The 18,189-nt window shown below is 40.0% G+C and overlaps 1 protein-coding gene across 1 annotated transcript; it reads left to right on the forward strand.

The window, feature by feature from the left end:
* The first annotated feature begins 322 nt into the window (after window positions 1-322).
* Window positions 323-18,071, forward strand: pdik1l (PDLIM1 interacting kinase 1 like). The gene is made up of 3 exons (XM_040121960.1): window positions 323-487; window positions 4,558-4,853; window positions 11,539-18,071. Exons 2-3 carry the CDS (start codon window positions 4,569-4,571, stop codon window positions 12,277-12,279), a joined length of 1,026 nt encoding a protein of 341 aa, XP_039977894.1. The 5' UTR covers window positions 323-487; window positions 4,558-4,568; the 3' UTR covers window positions 12,280-18,071.
* Window positions 18,072-18,189: the final 118 nt, after the last annotated feature.

The following is an 18,189-nucleotide window of genomic DNA, read 5'->3' on the forward strand; positions in this document are numbered from 1 at the left end:
AAAGGCAGTGATTTGATTCCTTTATTACTGGAAGGTTGTGATGGCTCACTGTTGTTTAGCTAAGGCTTAACTGAGATTAACTACACAATGATGAGCTACAGTAAATGTTGTTATAAAAGAAGTTGTGATAATAAATACATTGGAATGTTACATTATTTATATACATGAGGACCATACTAAAAGATCGTGAATGTCAGGACCTTCTGAAAATATTATTACGGGAATGTGTCTTCAAATTCTGCACCAGTTATCAGAATGTTTTATTGTTCTTTGAAAAAAAAAAAGGAGCTTATTTTGAAATGTGTCACAGGAAGTCGTCTCATTCTGGCCACAGCTGCGCTGCGCTGCACAGCGGCTACACGCTTCCACGTCCAGTGTTTGACAAAACCTCCCAGGTTTGGCTGTGCGAGCAGAGCGTGTGTGGCGGTAATGGCTGCCAGGGAGAGTGAGGAAGACAACAAATGAACCCCTGAGAAACGATTCAGAGGTGAGACTGAAAAGATTTCAACTTTCAGCAGGAGAACTGCAGCATCACATACATTTAGACCATTGTCTTGGCTGCTGTCGCTACTTGTCCACTGGGCTAGCAGGTGTGTGTGTTTTGAGGAATCTGGTTGAATATCTTTATGGCACACACACACATATACACACAGACACGCGCGCACACTCACACTGTCTCTCACACACACACACACACACACACACACACACACACACACACACACACACACACACACATACAGACACACACACACACAGGACAATAAACTGTCAATACCTAGTACTTATGATGCATGCCTCCCCCATGCCCTGACGCTAGTACAATTAAGGAGCGATTTTAATTTGTTTTAGGCGTGAATTATAGAAGCTTGATGCAGACATACATGTCGATTGTGCTGGCGAGAGCTGGACTCTTTGTTAGCTGGTGTTAACGTGATTAGCTAACGTTAGCTAACCATCAACATCCTGAGCTGACGGTGGCCAGGCCACTTAGCTGTTAGCCTGTTAGCCAATAAACCAACGGGATGTCTAATTATCCGGTTAGCATGCTGGCTATCATTCTTTCTGTCTGGGAGACAGCTTCCCACTTCCGACTTTTAGGACATATTTATCATTTCCATATGTGACAGTGTCCAGTATATGTACATTAAAATTAAGTTTTATTATTTGGCCATTGAATGTACAGGTGCAGGTATTTAACACTACCAGTGTCAGTCGTCTAGTCATCTCGACTATGGTAGACTCGCAGTTTCAATGTTGTTGCAGCGCTAACTTCTGTTTTGCTCCAAACTCTGGTATTAATGTTATAAATATTTATTGCAATTGTAAATAAACAAAAATGAATACCTATAATATATTTTTCTATTTATCTTATTATATTTATATTTTAAATATATTTTTCTATATTTTTCTGTTCATTTTCTATAGATTTTCTATTGATTAAAAAATGAATCAACAACAATTTTGGCAAACGATAAATCGTCCAAGTCATTTATAAAGCAAAAATGTCAACTATTCTCCCAGCTTTTCAAATATGAGAATTTGCTGCTTTTAATTGTTCTATACCATCAGAGACTGGACTGGACTGGACTGTTGGGCACACAAAATTTGAGTAATTTAAAGATGTCACTATGGACTAAGTGGTGACTTGATTACTCATAAAAAATAGTCCACAGATTGTTTATAAAAATAATCATTAGTTGTAGACACTTGACATTCATTTCTTGGAAATGTACTCGTACTCTTGAAAATACTGAAACATATTCCTGTTTGGCTGCTTCATTAAATGTTAGAAAACTCATTAGAATACCTGATTTTCAAAATAATCTGGCAGGTGGAACAGGATTATGTAACTACATGATACAGATGAGTGACACTGATTGTATGAATTGACCTCTCCGGGTTAAGTATGCCTTTTCAGCACTTCCAATTTTCAATGTAAACTTCTGCGTAGTGCATTCTTTTATTGACATAGCAAGTTGTTTGAAGCATCACATGTTAGTTTGACATGTACATGTGCAGGGCCACGCAATCATAAAAACCTTTGATGTAACATAATACCCCTGTAACAGATACCAGTTTGTCAAACCTGGTGTCACTTCTTGATCATTTCTGTGGCTCCAATATATGGTGTCATGTGGGTTTGCGTGTTTATGTAGATATGAGTGGTATTATGGGTAATGGTCACCAAGGACATATAGTACTATAAAGGTGCTGATAGTGTTTGTGCAGTGTGTTCTGTACATTTAGCTATTTTAGTGGATGAGACATTCCCATAGCTACTGTTCTTACATTCTCTGGCATCACATTGGAATGATAACAAGAGAAACAGGAAGGGATGCTGTTCTGTTTATTTTGGCAGAATTGTGTTTATTCTTCAGGGAGAACACGTGTCAATTATCTATCAGAATATCACCCACCTTCTTGCACCATCCTGCCAATCAAGAGGGCAGCATTGTGGAGTCGCTCAATCAGTTTGGTCCAGTAAAACCCATATTTAATCTGAAGGGAGATTATTTGGGTTTACTGAGGGGTTTGATAATAGGTCAGGAAACAAATAGAAGAATTTAAAGGAAAGTGCGTGGCTCAGATGAAAAAGAAAGTAATGAATTTTGTGGTGGGGGAAATGGTTCAGATTTTACTAGTCCACAAGAGGGAGCAATAACAAGATAATGGATAATCTCCAGTATGTCGTCATTGGGAATTCTAGACCCTGGGGAAACACGCCGAATGATGTATTCCACTTAAAATATGAGGCTGCTGGCTAACAAGTGGTTCCCAAATAACAGCAATATGGCTCCTATGATGAATCATAAGGGTTTGATCTTAACAATAGCTAGAGGATTTGTGTATCTTAAAGGATAGATTTGAAGTTCTTCCAAGTCTGTCTTAATGTAGTATCTAAATGCCCCCTTGTATTTTATTCGCTGTAAACATTCCTCCAAAATCCACATAAATTCCAAATTTTGGCTGAGCTTATTGTGTGGATTTGGCAGCCTGAGTTACTTGAATTGAGTGGGGATCTGTGTCCTGACAGTCGCTTGTTGTTTTATTGCTGTTGTTTTGTCCTGGCATCAAACCTACATGCGACTACTAGTGCGTATCCCTCCACCATGGCTCAGCAAGGAAACAGTGTCCACGGAAAAACAGAGAGGGAATTTTGTGCTAAAAGACTGTAACTTTGGAAGATACCCACCTAATCAGGTTAACTCAGACTGCATAGATCTTATATCAGCTTTGGCTGAACCTAAGCATGTTTTTTTTGTGTCTTGTCTAAACTTGGAACTATGCTTCTCTGGGTTTGATATTAGCGATTGTACATTGGTGTCGTTCAGACATCTTGCTGTGCGTATTATCCATACTCTGAAAAAGAGAGAAAACAAGGATGTTCGATCAATCAATCATCTTGCTTGAGGTAAGGGTCCGCACTTATTGAGACCTGGGAGGTGTGCACACCGGATCCCTCTGGGATCTACAGTTACTCATAGCACCCTTGTGTGCATAGGGCACAAAGATCTATCCGTGCACCTCTGCAGAAGCATAATTCCAGTAAAACATTGTGGATTTTGGCTCCCATGACTTACATTCAAACTGTGTTTTGAAAGAAACGCTTCATGCCCAGTATGGAGAGGAACATACTGTAACATACTGTACATCAAGCATGTTAGTATTGTAAGTATTGTATTTAGACAGATTGCAAAAACTGTTGGATGTTTATCTGAGCCTGACAAAGTACAGCTTAGACCAGAGTTTTTCACACACCTCCCGAAGGGGGGTATAGAGGGAGAGACATGAGGCGAAGATACAGTGTGAGGTGAAAGGGGCAGGTGCAAGCTGGTATACTGAAAGTTAGGTAACGTAGTTTGGCTGCTGATTTGGCCCGTTTTCCAAAACCGGGAGCAGTTGGAGCAGCAGCTGTCACACACATAATTTTGTGCTCCTTCTTCAGAGTCATAACTCAGACAAATCTGAACACACAGGCGTGATACATGCTCTTTTTAGATTCAAATGTTACTTCTACTTTCCTGTCACAGGAAATATATGTCCATAAATGTGCTTAGGAATCATAGAAAAGAAGATGCTCCCTATAACTCCAGGAATTGCCTGAAAACCACCACAATTTTCTTCAATATCCAATAATCCTGTTTGTTGTCATGGGTACATTGCAAACACGAACTGCTTAAAGCTTTTTCTGCATACTTTTAATAATGCCAGTTTGCCAAAATATAAACAACTATAAGCTAAAAAAAAAACGGGTCAAGATGTAGCCCACAGCTGAATCCATAGCAACATTATATTGTACTTCCTGCATTCCCCAAGCAGTGTTAAGGATCTAACAATAATAAAAGTTGTCATCTTATTACATCTCTCCAAAAATAAGTAATAATATATTCTGGTGTCTAATAAGTATTACAGTCTAACAGAGCTGCTGGTGTGGCTTTGGACTTGCAGAGTCTTGTAAAATCAACCAATTCCACAGTGTGAGATTTGATTCAAATTCAACTAAACAGAATTAGAAACAATACAAATACTAAAACCCATCTTGTTTCTCCATAGTGAGGACTAGGATGGTAAGCAGCCAGCCGAAATACGAGCTGATCCAGGAGGTGGGGCGTGGCAGTTACGGCGTGGTCTATGAGGCAGTAGTGAAGCGCACAGGGGCCCGGGTGGCGGTGAAAAAGATCCGCTGCCACTCTCCAGAGAATGTGGAGCTGGCCCTGCGGGAGTTCTGGGCCCTGAGCAGCATCCAAAGCCAGCACCCAAACGTCATCCACCTGGAGGAGTGTATCCTGCAGCGGGACCAGCTGGCCCAGAGGATGAACCATGGTTCCAGCTCCCCGCTCTACCTGGAGGTGAGGACAAGAATTCACTGGAACGGGGCTGGTGGCAGCAACTGCAGTTTAACAGTAATTCTGCACTGATACTGCATTTTTTTAAGGTAACAGTAAGGATGGTAGACACAGGCTTGAAATTACTGTAAACATGGTCCAGCATTCAGGATGTAATTGGATCTTGATTACGTGGTTTATGAGGTCAGACAAGTCCTTGTTGAATGTTTGATTTGTTAACTTCATGGTATAAAGCTAGTGCAGTTAGTGCATACTCTGCACTTCCTGCAGCTGCTTCAGGGTAAAAGCCTCCCAGGGAAGAGAATTGATCGTGACAGTTACTGTGAATTCGGTGCAAGAAATGTCACTGGAGGGTAGCTTATCCTAAGTAAGATGTGCTTTAACCGAGGGTAGAAGGTAGTCTAAGTTTACATTTGGACATTTTCCACTTTATTTGGTGTTGGCAGATCAATGTTGCGCAAGTTTATTGGTTAGGTGTTCTTGAGAGGTGGAGGGTTGGTTGTAGGTGCTTAAGAAAGCCTAATAAAGATATCTTCATTCATACCATGGCTGCTGCCCCCCTAATCCCCATTTCAAGTCATGGTGGAGTGTGTGGATGCTGCAGCTGCACTCAGTGATGCTTTTTTTGCATAGGTTTTGTAATTATCTTTGAATGGATTTTAATTGGATTAGATTACTTCTAAATGCTTGAAGTCTATTTCTCTTTGGTTCCTTCTGAGCTCAGAACTCGATTAAACAAGAAAAAAGTTGAGGCCTGTTTCAAGCAAATAGTATATGAAATATTTTTTAAGTGCTGACTATCAATTGACAGCATTGAAACAACTGCACCTCCTCACCCTTACCCTTCTAATTGGCAGAGGAGAATGTCAGCGTTTAGGAATATAAACACAATTTAGATGGGCCAGTCTGAGTCATATAAAAATATTGATAGTGTAAAATAGAAAAGTTAATTTTCATGGATTTGGCCACTCTTATTATTCTTTGTCTTAATTCGACTTGGGTCATAATCATGCTTCAAGTTTTTGAACTACAACTCCCATAATTTTGGGGGCTTTTGGGAGGCAAACAGGAAGTATAATGTTTCTATGGAGTTAGTGAGTTCGCGGTCGGCTACAACTTCAGCCCCATTTTTTAGCCTATATTTGTTTAGCAGGCAAACTGGCACCATTAAAGTATGCAAAATTAGCTATTAGCAGTGCTTATTTGCATGATATCCATGGATGTACAGACAACTGTCACTGGATTACTTTGATACTGAAGAAAATTTAAAAACCTAATGATTTGCAGGCAAGTTTGGCAGCTGTACGGAGGGTCTTTTTTCAGTGATTTTTTTAAAAATTGGCTTGAATCCAGTTAACAATACAGCCTCTGGGCCAGTTAAGACAGGTGGTAGTTGGTCCTTTTTTCTACATATTTGATACTTTCCCGCCAATGGACCTATTGTCTGATTTCCATACATTTTACATATTGGAATTTATATTGATATAAAACGAATTTTTATTAATATCATGATATTGATTTCATCCACATTGCCAAGTCCTAATCAGGTACTAGGAACATCGTCTGCCAGGAGTGCACGTATTCAACAGTTACCATGTTCTTTCATATTGTGCTAAACATTATTCAAGTTTACATTTAAACACGTTTTATAAATTGAAATGTGAGCTATTATCATTATTGTAAGTCAATACTGCTAACCAGCCGCTGCAATGCTGGCTGGTTGTTGCAGTCTCATTTGATCTGGTTTTCTATAATTACGTACAGGATACTTCATACTGATAAATTCCTCCTTGGGCACACTACCATACTTCAAAGGTCTATTTCCTACAGGTTTTCATTCATTCCTTTTTAAAAAAATTATTATTATTATTAAATAGAAAACAAGTAACACTTGCATAGATACAGAGCGGGTGTGGCCCTGTAATAGTCTATGAGGAACAACCAAACCGTCAAGTGCTGGAGAATTATGATGAGGTCTTGATACCAGATAGGTGTGTACACGATTGAATGTAAAACAAAAAAAAAAACATTGCTTCTAAAGCTGCCAAGGCTAAAGATATAAGCTATCGGAAAATGCTGAATAGAAAGTAATAAATAGAGTAAAAACATCACTGTGTTGATGTAAGGCCATTTCCATGTGCTGTTTCACAGACACCATAACTGTGACTCTTGTAGTTCAACAAGATTTGACAGCTTTAAAAATGATTTGTAAGAGACTACTGCTCACTAACAAGAAATGCCGAGTTCACAGTAAGTGAAAATAAACCTTAAATCGTAGTCTTCAGCTGGGCTGGTGGTCCACATATAACCATAAACCTCAATATTAAAGCCTGTGACAGCATACATCAATGAACTGAATTTTATCTGATGATCTGTGCCTTACACGTGCCTTAGTTAAGGCATTGTTTTCATTACAGCCCTCCCAAAGCCAGATCTTGTTAACATCTGTAGAATGATTCTTTGCTGGCAAGACGCTGGACCAAACATTCCTGTCCATAAATCAGAGAGATGATGGCAGATTTCAGAGGAAGGCGGCGGCGGTTTGAAAAGCACTTGTTGGTTGGCCACATGTTGCTGTGTCTTAAAATAGACTAACACTGTAATTTCTGTCATGAATTGGAAGCCTGTTTTGATTGACAAAGTGATATCCTGTGACCTATTCAAGATTATAAGAGGGATGTTTATTTTTGCCATCCACTGCTGATCGCTGCTGAAATATTATTGTCACATCACTGCTGGGACAGATGACTTGGCAAATTTTTTTTGTGACAATGTAACATTGGCCTAGAGAGTTAGAGAAGTGGGCTTGGGACCGAAAGGTTGCCGGTTCAAACCCTTGGATTGGCTGGCTCTGCAGCGGGGCTGCTCACTGCTCTGGGTGTGTGCTCACTGCTCCCTGTGTGTGTTCATTGTGTGCTCATTGTAGACTGCATCTAGTGTGTGTGTGTGTGTGTGTGTTCACTACTTATGGATGAGTTATATGCAGAGGTCAAATTTCCTCTGTGTCTGTAAAACATACTTGGACAACAAAGGTGACAGTGATTTTTTTTTTTTTTCTTTTTCTTTTTTTTTTCCAGTAATGCAGTGTCTCATCAGCAGCAAACTTAGTTTATGACTTAAACTCATTTTATAGTTATTAATGTCAGAAATTACAATTCTGGAGATGTTAAATATCAGCACAAATATTGACACTTGGAATAAGGAATTGAGCCCTGGTCTATGTGTGCTGCTGATATGCATTAGCAGAAGAGCTGGAAGTTTCTGGTTGGATAAGTGGCCCTGTTCAGACCTGGCATTAACATGCATCCCGGGTGATTGGATCCCAAGTGGACAGCTTTAAGTATGTCACTTCACACCTGGCATTAGAAGGTGTCTCCACAAGCATCTCGAGTGACCACTTGTGATCGGATCTCACCTCCCTTCTCTATATGCAAATAAACATGTACATCAGTTCTGTTTGCAAAGACCAAATACGTCGTTTTTTTTTAACCAGCAGGAGGCAGCCATGCACTTCCCGTGCCCTGCCCCATGCCACTTATAAGATATCTCTATAGATTTTTTTCGAAATTTTCAAACGTCGTGGACAAAGGGAGCTTTGTTGTGAAGTACGTGATTCGTATGACTTGTATTTGTTTGTGAATGAGTACGTACACCCGCTTATGCAGGGGACGTCACTTGAGTAGATGGTCCTTCACTGTGGCCGAGGACACACTGGTCTTCCCACTGCTGAAAGACCATATGCAAACCCATGCAAACTCCGAATGTGGTCTGAGTGATCAGATCTCAGTGCGTCCTTAATGCATCTTGGGTGCATTCACACTTGTACTTAGAGTTGTCCACTTGTGATTGGATCACCCAAGACGTATGTTAATGCCAGGTATAAACAGGGCCAGTGTTGTCTATGGCCTCGATGTCCCTACAGTCACATGAACGTGCTGTCGGGTTTCAGGTTGGGCGTGGGGGGAGCAGGTAGGGGGGCTCCCCTCCCATGTCAACTGTCTGCAGCCTCACAGTCAGTTTGCCGTTGCTTGATTATAGTCTCTCAGTGACGCACGGGGCTATTGTCAAACCATTGATTCAGTTTTCTGCAGCGCTAGCATTGGACACTTTCCCAGAATCCCTTTATTCCATCCCTTTTTTTTTTTTTTAATTGCTCTGTAATGTTCCAGTAACATGCTTACAGAAGAACAAATAATAATAGGGCAGAATTATCTGGCCACACCAACTGTGGGATAATTTTCATCTATTTTTTCTGGGTAGTGGATTCCTTGGCTAGTGGCTTATCAAACAATCTGCAGCCATTTGTTTACAGCAGGGTTCCACTAGGAATGACCTACTACACATATTCGAACATTTGTTTTCCCTGTAAGGCGGTTTGCATCAAAAACATTTATATTTGGTTTAACCAGCCTCAATGGACACTTAAACAAATTTTTACTTTTCAACTTACAGATCAACTACCGTACTTCAACTGCTTTTTAACTGCTGTCACATACCATCTGACAGCATAACTATGTACAATGTGCACATTTCAGCTTTCTCTGGCACTTTGTCCTCTACTGAAATATTCACTGCATTCATCTCTTATTCTTGAAAAAAACTATGATTAAATTGCTTTCAGTGGTTGAACGTCAGCTCCTTTAAACTCCTTTTGTCTCTTATTCTTGCACTGGCATTTCAGCTGTTTTCATCTCTTAAGAGACCATTATACTCTGTCAGAACTGCTTCGAAAAACCCCTCCCCCTCACACCTTTGCAGCGTTGGATTTTAACCTTTCAGAACCGACAATCTGAACAATTTTGAACACATCTGATTTGTGATGTGGCTGGACAACGCGTTGTGTGTGTGCATCCAATAACTTGAGACTGTGCAGGCTGTCTGCAATAAGCCGACGGTGCATGCGCTAGACTACTAAACTGTGCACGTTTTGCACATTGTATGTATGTACTGTATTCCCCATTCTTGGTCCTATCCTTGTTAAATGGTTGCACACACTTTTCTTTTTTTCATTTTCTCATTTTGTTCATCCAACTTTCAACTTCACTCTGCACTCACACTTAAATTAACACTCCAGATTTATTCTATTCTTCAACCTCTTTCAACACGCCATTTTTAACTGCCATTTCGCCTTTTTTCACTTATTGTATTTTGACTGCCACTTCAATTTACATTATTTTAATTTTTTGATTCTGCATATTTTCACTGTGAGCACATTCAAACTTTCCCCATAAAATTGAACCTTTTCTAGTTCATGTTATTCTTTTACAAACTTGTTGCTTTACAAACACCATCTATCTAAAATCCAAAAAGGCATCCCATTTAATCTTAATTTAATCTGAGATGGATGAAACCTCACAGGTTTGTGGTCCGTTGTCAAAAAAGGAGATAAAATGAACTCACCTCTTGTGGAAGGGATAAAGACGAGAGGTGTCTCATGCAGCATTGACTTTAAAAATGGCCCGAAAAGGAAGGTGGTAGACAACATGTTATGAATACAAAACCAGAGCAGCCTTACTTGTTTAGTTATGTGTGACATTTTCTTCTCCTCACACTGCAGAGTTTCCCACTGTATCGGTAAACATGTACGGTAGTGCAGACTTAACTGATACAATCATTTTGGTTCTGCTAGTTTGAGCTTTGCCTGTTGGGGTTTGAGATAATGCTTTCCTTTGTTTTTATTTTGTGAAAATCCAGCTGTCAGACAGCTTGTTTAGTGTATTAATTTTGGCTCTGTAGATTATTTTTTTTCATGTGTTAAGCAGGAGGACTTCAGCTTTTGTCTTTGCTAGAGACACTCGTGCATGGAGTTGAATTTCTGTTATCATGCTGCTGCTAGTACTGTCTTCATTAGCATTTTTTTTTTTTTTTTTTTGCTTTTGCCACAAGGGTGCGCCTTACTGCTGGTTAAATGAAGGCAGAACAGATGCAGAAAGGCTAGCAAACCACACTCCTCGTCTGTCTTGGTCTGGCTACTATGGCCATAGCTTCATGACAAAGTTTCATTTCAATTTTTGGGGTGGGGACACCCCTTGCATCACCCAACCAGCAGATGAAAATGCGACCAATTTATTGCATTTGTTTAGTGCAGGTCCTATCCTGCTAGGTGGTAGCAGTGCCTTGTAAGAGCCTGGTGTAACTGTACCAGTTACCATGTAACTGTCCTTCACTGTTCAGTTCTGTGTGCATTTAGACAGGTTTTGCCTTTTTACGCTTTTTTTTTTTTTTTGGTTTGTTTTTAAGCATTAACGTCCAAATGAAATCAGAACATGATTGACACGTAAAATCTTAGGAACACCATGCTGGATTCAAAGTAATTCCTGATCAACTGTCCTAAAATTTTACGAACCTGCTTTTAAGTGAATTTTATGTCAATACTTTTGCATAGTACAAAGCTGCAGTAAAATGTTCAGGTTTGATTAAAATTCAAGGCAAGCGTCGTGTCAAGTGAATATTACTAGTAAAAGTAATATTACTACATTTCAGCTCTGACGGTAGGATTTCAGGAAGGTTTGACAAATGTTACTGTAGTACTGTATTACCATGGTGTTTTTGGCCACAATAATTGCAGCAAGAAGATCTGGTTCCAGCACATTCCAACATGTGCGGCATCCAGAAGCTGAGTGTGCTTCAGCCATCACCACTTGGTCTCATGTTGACTTATTTTGCTTTCTCTTTGTTGCTACTGCAGCTGGTGGAGACGTCTCTTAAAGGCGAGATCACTTTTGACCCGTGCTGTGCCTACTACTTGTGGTTCGTTATGGACTTCTGTGATGGGGGTGACATGAACGCCTACCTGCTATCCCGCAAGCCAAGTCGCAAGACCAACACCAGCTTCATGCTGCAGCTGGGCAGTGCCCTGGCCTTCCTGCACCGCAACCAGATCATACACCGTGACCTCAAACCGGACAACATCCTCATCTCCCAGGCCTGCACATCAGCCGGATCATCTGAGCCCACCCTCAAAGTGGCTGACTTTGGCCTGAGCAAGGTCTGCTCCACCTCCGGGCTCAACCCAGAGGAGCCAGCCAGTGTCAACAAGTGCTTCTTGTCCACAGCTTGTGGAACAGACTTTTACATGGCCCCAGAGGTCTGGGAGGGCCACTACACGGCCAAGGCGGATATATTTGCCCTGGGGGTGATTATCTGGGCCATGGTGGAGCGCATCACCTTTGTAGATGTGGAGACTCAGAAGGAGCTGCTGGGGAGCTATGTGCAACAGGGCTCAGAGATTGTACCCTTAGGGGAGGCCCTGTTAGAGAACCCAAAGATGGAGCTGCTGATCCCTGCCAGGAAAAAGAGCATGAACAGCCACATGAAGCAGCTTATCAGGGAGATGCTGTCGGCCAACCCTCAGGAACGGCCCGATGCCTTTGAACTAGAGCTCAGACTGGTCCGTATTGCCTGCAGAGAGCTGGACTGGGACACGTGATGGATGGGCAAAGGCACCACAGACTCAGCCGATCAAGCACATGTACACATCTAATCAGCTACTGTTAACTTAGATGGTCACAATGGGGGGGGGGGGCATTATTCTTTTCTAACTAAGAAACAATAACTAGAATAGTCATTGTTGGTATCATGGCTTAAATTTCATCCAGTCTCCAAGCACATACAGCCCTCTGCTAACTTTGTCTTCATAATGAAGAGGAGAGGTTTGACACCCACCGCTGCTCCTGCTCAAAAGTGCAGCTTAGTCTCAGGCTAATCACATCACAGCTTCCACTTCCTCGTTAAAGAATCACTTGAGCATAATGGAAGAGCAGAACGACCCCAAAAATCCTGGATTCAATTAAAGTGAAAGTCAAAGTGACAGTAAAACAGTTTGTCTACAAATACCATCTTGGAGTCGGTGCTAATTGTTACCAAATGCAATATGAGACATGATCCTGTGATTTTGACAGTGTACATTTATCCAAAGGGCCAATATTAAAACACAGTCACCTCAATGTGTAGAATGTTTTGAAGCTGTTTGTGGCTTTGACAGAACCTGACTTACAAACGGATTTCTGCCTGGTCATTACCACCAGCATTAATATGTACATCCAGATTTGATTCTGTTTTGGCATCAAATTCAGATTTGCCCTGAATGCTCAGGTAATAAATACATACAGCATGATGCTATTTGTAGACAAACATCTAGTAACAGGGTCAGTTTGATTCAGTAGGCTTGGAGAAAATGGCAAACTTTGGTGCTTGAAGATAACATTTGCTTTTCGTTGGTTGTGTGGGTGGAGGACATTTTATCAGTAAGTGTCCAGCCTGCAGGTGCTTGTGGTTGGTGTTTTCCTCTATCTGCCCATTGCGACTTCAAGATAAGTGGATAGGTCCGAGACACACCCCTAACAATAAACTAGAATGTATAATGATCAGGACAGGTCATCTTTATTTATATACAGCCTTAAACACAAAAACACTGACAAAGCGCTTAATGACAAAGCTCTTCACACAGTAAGTGAGGAAGAGCACCCAGAGGATGAATCTGGTTTGTCACAACTTGGGCAAGCTTATTTTCAGGCTTTGCTTAATATTGAACTCACCAAGTTAATTGACTGCCACTATGCCCCACCCACTTAAGTTACTGTTGCTATCCCTGTTTATGTTAATATTTTAGTACGCATGTATGCAATTTGCAATGACAATTGTGGCAGATTTACCACATTAAATTAATGGTAAGTTTAGAATAATTTTGGCCTTTATTTCAGACAGAAATAGACAAAAGGCAACCATCGAGTTTGCTGAATTTAGCTAATTAGCATTAACTCTTTTTTTTTTTTTTCTAGAAAACTTGTGGCTGACTTGTATCCGAACCTTATAAAAGGCTCTTATATACACTTTTGATGGCTACTTGCACAAAAAAATTCTAACTAAAAAAAAAAGGCTTGAAGGATTCAAGTAAAAAGTCACCATCCTCATCAGCCTATGATTTATGTAGAAGACGTGTAGAACCATTCGGATGCAGAAACCATGACCTTTTATATTACTTTCTCTGTGTAGCATGATAAGAAAACAAATTAAAGGTCAAATGATTAGTCAGTTAATCGAATTCTGGATTGACAGGAAATTGATCTGTAACATATGATAATCAGTTCATTGTTTCGATTCATTTTGCAAAAATGACGAAATTATTTTGTTCCAGCACCTCCAGTGTAAATATTGTCTGGTTTCCTTGGTCTGCTAATGTTTGCGTTTTGGACTATTCGTCGGACAAGAGATTTGAATATGTCACCTTGGACTCTTGGAAACTGGAATAGGCTTTTGTTGACTATACTGTGATTTTATAGACCCAATGATTATTGATTAAACGAATGTAATTAAAAGAGTAGTCAATGAAAATAATTGTTAGTTGCAGTAAAACATTCATAATGCTGTTCAGATGTTTACAACAGCAACACAAAACGTAACTTGGACAAGAAACTAAAAGGCTAAATTTATTCTTAATTGCAAGCATCTAAAATGTCTCACTTTTACATTATAAAAGGATTGAGGATGAGGAGAAACCATTGACTTTGACTTGTTTCGGGTAAACTTCCCTAAATCCAATAAATAGCAAGACACAGCTTTTAATCTAACCTTAACTTCTGAGACAGTAATATCTGTGACCAGTGTTACACGGGCTCCCACACAGTGAATGTGTCAGTTCTGAATGGGGCTTTTTCTAGCGTACCTGTAGCCCCACATAATAATGTACATAGGTAATGGGGATGGGCACTGCAAACTAGCTTAGGCTGTAAAGGCTTTGGTATGCGGCTCCATACTTGTCCCTAAAATAAAAATAAACAACAATTTAAAAACTTTAGATAATGAGACGCTAACTTGTGGCCTTAGAAGTAACATGATGAGAAAACAAGGGCGTCTCTCACACCGTCTGTTGTCATCACATTTAACAGACTAAATTCCTGTTCAGTTTAGGACTGCCATAATTAGTCAGTGTGCATACTATATTTCTTCTGTGCAATGAAGTATTATTACCCATCTTTTCGGTAAGCTCACTTTCACCTCCCAAATGGCTTAGATAATCTGGCTACACTGTTGGCAAGTTTACAACCTGTCTGATCGTGTTTCATGTCCCATTGGACTTTATTGTAGCAATGCTGCCATGTTTCCCAGATGGTGAATACTATGTTATCATAGCCAATAGAAATAATGTCCACAACTGATGAAAATAAAACCCAAGTTGTAGTAAACCAGAATTATCCAATAATAATAATGATAAACCAAGCACACTACAAAAAAGCAGTCTGGCCTATTCAAAAGACTTTGTGGAGTGACCCCCCCCACACATGACAAACTCCTTATGTTGCCTAAACATATATTTAATTATCTGAAGTGTGAGCTGCATGAACTAAAAGAGCAGTGGCATGAATATTCATATCTGCATCCACGTAGACAGGAGACCTGAATGAGCAAAAGGTTTGAGGAATTTAGTGAAAGCACTTTTATTTTGTGTTTTATATTTATTCCTAATATCTACCTACTGCATTATATGGAGGAGCTCTGTGAGGCTGGATTGAGTGTGATAACTGCGTTGGTATTTGTTTATTAGGCGAACACAATGTCAGCCAACAGTCTACTTATGCATGCAGTGCCTCTCACCTTCAGGGAAGAAGTGAGAGCAGACACCAGCTCACACAATCCTCCATGAGCCAGAGGATCTCTGCTTTTTTCTTTTTTTTCCCCTTCGAAACATAATACTGTTGTGTTTAACTTGATCTCCTTTCACTGTGTCACTGCTCCTCATTTCCTTGGGCTCTGGATTTTACAGTAATCCCTTTCTTCATGCTTCCGACAGACTAATTCTAAGCCTATTAAGTTGTTGCAGCACTTGGCAGAGGATCATGCTTGGGACCCCTTTTGCCTTTCAGGTCATACATAATTTGTGCACTTTTGCAAATTTTACAAAAACCTATAAAACCAAACAATCTTGGCTTCTTCGTTGGTCTCATTCTCTGGAGTAAAATCTAATTTTCCTTGACTTGTTGCCAACATTTATCTGATATAAGGCCTTAAATTCTCCCCGTAGCTGTAATAGTTTTATTTCCTGTCATGATGCGATCGAGATTTGCCTTATTTCAGAAATTCACCGCTTTCTTTTTTGACACTAGAGTGGCCTCATTGATATTGCACTCAAACACAAAATTGGCAAATGTTGTGCTGCAGATGCACCACGTTTCACTGACTCTCAGCAAGGTGCTTTGGTATGAATAGCAATACCACAAATCAGTATTAAAATGCCTGTCTTTACTACAGGACATCTACATTGCTTCGGACAATGTTGCTTTGCTTCAAGAATGTGGTATTTGTGGCTCTCTGTACACGAGCAGAAAGGTTTGGACACAAAGTAGGTCACCCATATCCTCGGAGCTCAAAGCAGAGCAGAGAATGATGGGTAGAGTCATTTCCGGCTAGATTTCTTCCTTTTACCCTTTTAGATGAGAGGGGAGGAGGAAAACACTTGGTTTCCTGTGAGGTTTGCCAAACAAATGCTAGGTCTGTGGTATCAAGAGATTTCACCCGTTGATTTGTTGTATTCAATTCCTTTGCACATGTGTAAATACTGTATAGGATCAACAGGGGTTGAACAAGGTTGATGTACATTTCACTGGATGTGCTCTGTTTTCAAGAGCCTGACTTGTTTGTAAATTGCTGTGATGGTTTCAAGTTTTCTTCAGCTCTTAATTCAGCTTCAGTTCACTTCAGTCATTGAAAAGATGTGATATATTTACAGGTTAATGCTGTCAGTGTGCTAGTGATAATTGTATGTTTTACATTGGCCTATTGTTTGTGATTTTGTGTAAGCAAAGCTGGTATACAATTTGGGTCAACTCAGTTGTCTTTTCTGTCTGGTACTGGACTATTTGGAAAAAGAACCTTCTCCTTTGGAATTCTTGGACATCAGTCAAATTCACCACTTTATGTAGATCCGATCCAGGACCATCATGCAATGTACCACGGTACAGCTTTGCTATTTCCTGAGACTTGGACATTTCAGTCACTGATTGGCTCACTAAATGTGTTCCATTAAAAATGTTGAAAATAAGAGCTCCCCTGATGGTGGGCAGTTTGTTTTAGAGACAGTATGGGAAGGTACACGTTAAAAAATGACAGAAAGGTCTCTTCCATTACATTCATAACAAACCGTATAAAACCATAGATTGTGCATGATGATGCAGGATTCCTTTTTCGCTCATCCACTGGAGTGCTGCCTAGCAAGTGTGCTCAGTGCTGCCACCAGTAATCAGAATATCTAGAGAGAAACTAGCTATTTCCCATTTCCGTACGACATACTAATGCTGCATTCCGATCACATGGTGGAGATGGTAGAGATAGGAAAGATTTCCATGTTTAAAATCTGCATTAAGGGACAACTCTTGACAGTTGTCTTAGGGTTAAAAATACTGTAAATTGACAACGTATCAATATCCACTACAATTGTTTTAGTTTATATTGAAGAAAGGAATTTGACTGACATGAGGCGTCCATGTTTGTATTCATAATTCTGGTAACTCCAATATGACATGAACTAAGCATCATTTTTTAATATGTTAGGTGTTGGAAAACTGACGAAATTCTTTGAGTGTGCTGTTGAACACTTTGGCCCCACAATGCTTTGCTCAAAGGAAATAGATGGGCTGTTCACAGCTGACAATCATTAGAATAAACTGCCAGAAAGAAAAGCAACAACATCAAAGACTTAACAAGTCTTTGTTGTTGTCTGGTACTGTAGTATGATGGATACTGAAATAATTGAGTAGTATTACTGTAATACAGCCTTTGGTCAATATTGGCAGCAGTAAAGACTGCTGCAGAGTTGCACTCCAGTTAGTAAACAAAGAAAACATCTGCGCCATCTTTTTGTATTGTAATGGAGAAGATCTCTCTTGGTGTGCAATAAATCATGTACTTTTTTTATTTCACACTTGCTTAATAACATTTCCCCCACTTTATTGGTTGCCTACCATCTGGTTAGAATTTTTTCGACATTTTTCCTGTAATAAGTTTTTTATTAGCCACTCATCAACTGAAATTACTTAGTGAGATAGCAATGCAGCGTCATGATGCGAGTCCTGGATCGGGGTCCTCTAAAATGCCCTGTGTCAGATGAAGGGCACACTCGATCTGATCTGATCTGATCTGAACTCAAGCCAGGCAAACTTCTGCTCTCACACTTTTGTATGAACAATTTTTGCTCTTATGTCACTGTAAGATATTTTGAAGAGATTAAATGAAGTTTATCAAAAGTGGTGTGAACATCTGTCATTACTGTTGAATTGATGGATTTTTAATAAAATGAATTGAAATAATAATTGAATTGCTTTAAAGAAATGGAGCATGTGAATGG

Source organism: Xiphias gladius, chromosome 24 (assembly GCF_016859285.1).
Source record: "Xiphias gladius isolate SHS-SW01 ecotype Sanya breed wild chromosome 24, ASM1685928v1, whole genome shotgun sequence".
NCBI classification, from domain to species: Eukaryota; Metazoa; Chordata; class Actinopteri; order Istiophoriformes; family Xiphiidae; genus Xiphias; species Xiphias gladius.

Excerpts from the sequence above, each read along its gene's own strand:
- pdik1l (XM_040121960.1), top strand. The coding sequence starts at position 4,569 with ATGGTAAGCAGCCAGCCGAAATACGAGCTGATCCAGGAGGTGGGGCGT. Across the intron at positions 4,854-11,538 it reads GCTCCCCGCTCTACCTGGAG|CTGGTGGAGACGTCTCTTAA; the intron begins GTGAGGACAAGA and ends TTGCTACTGCAG.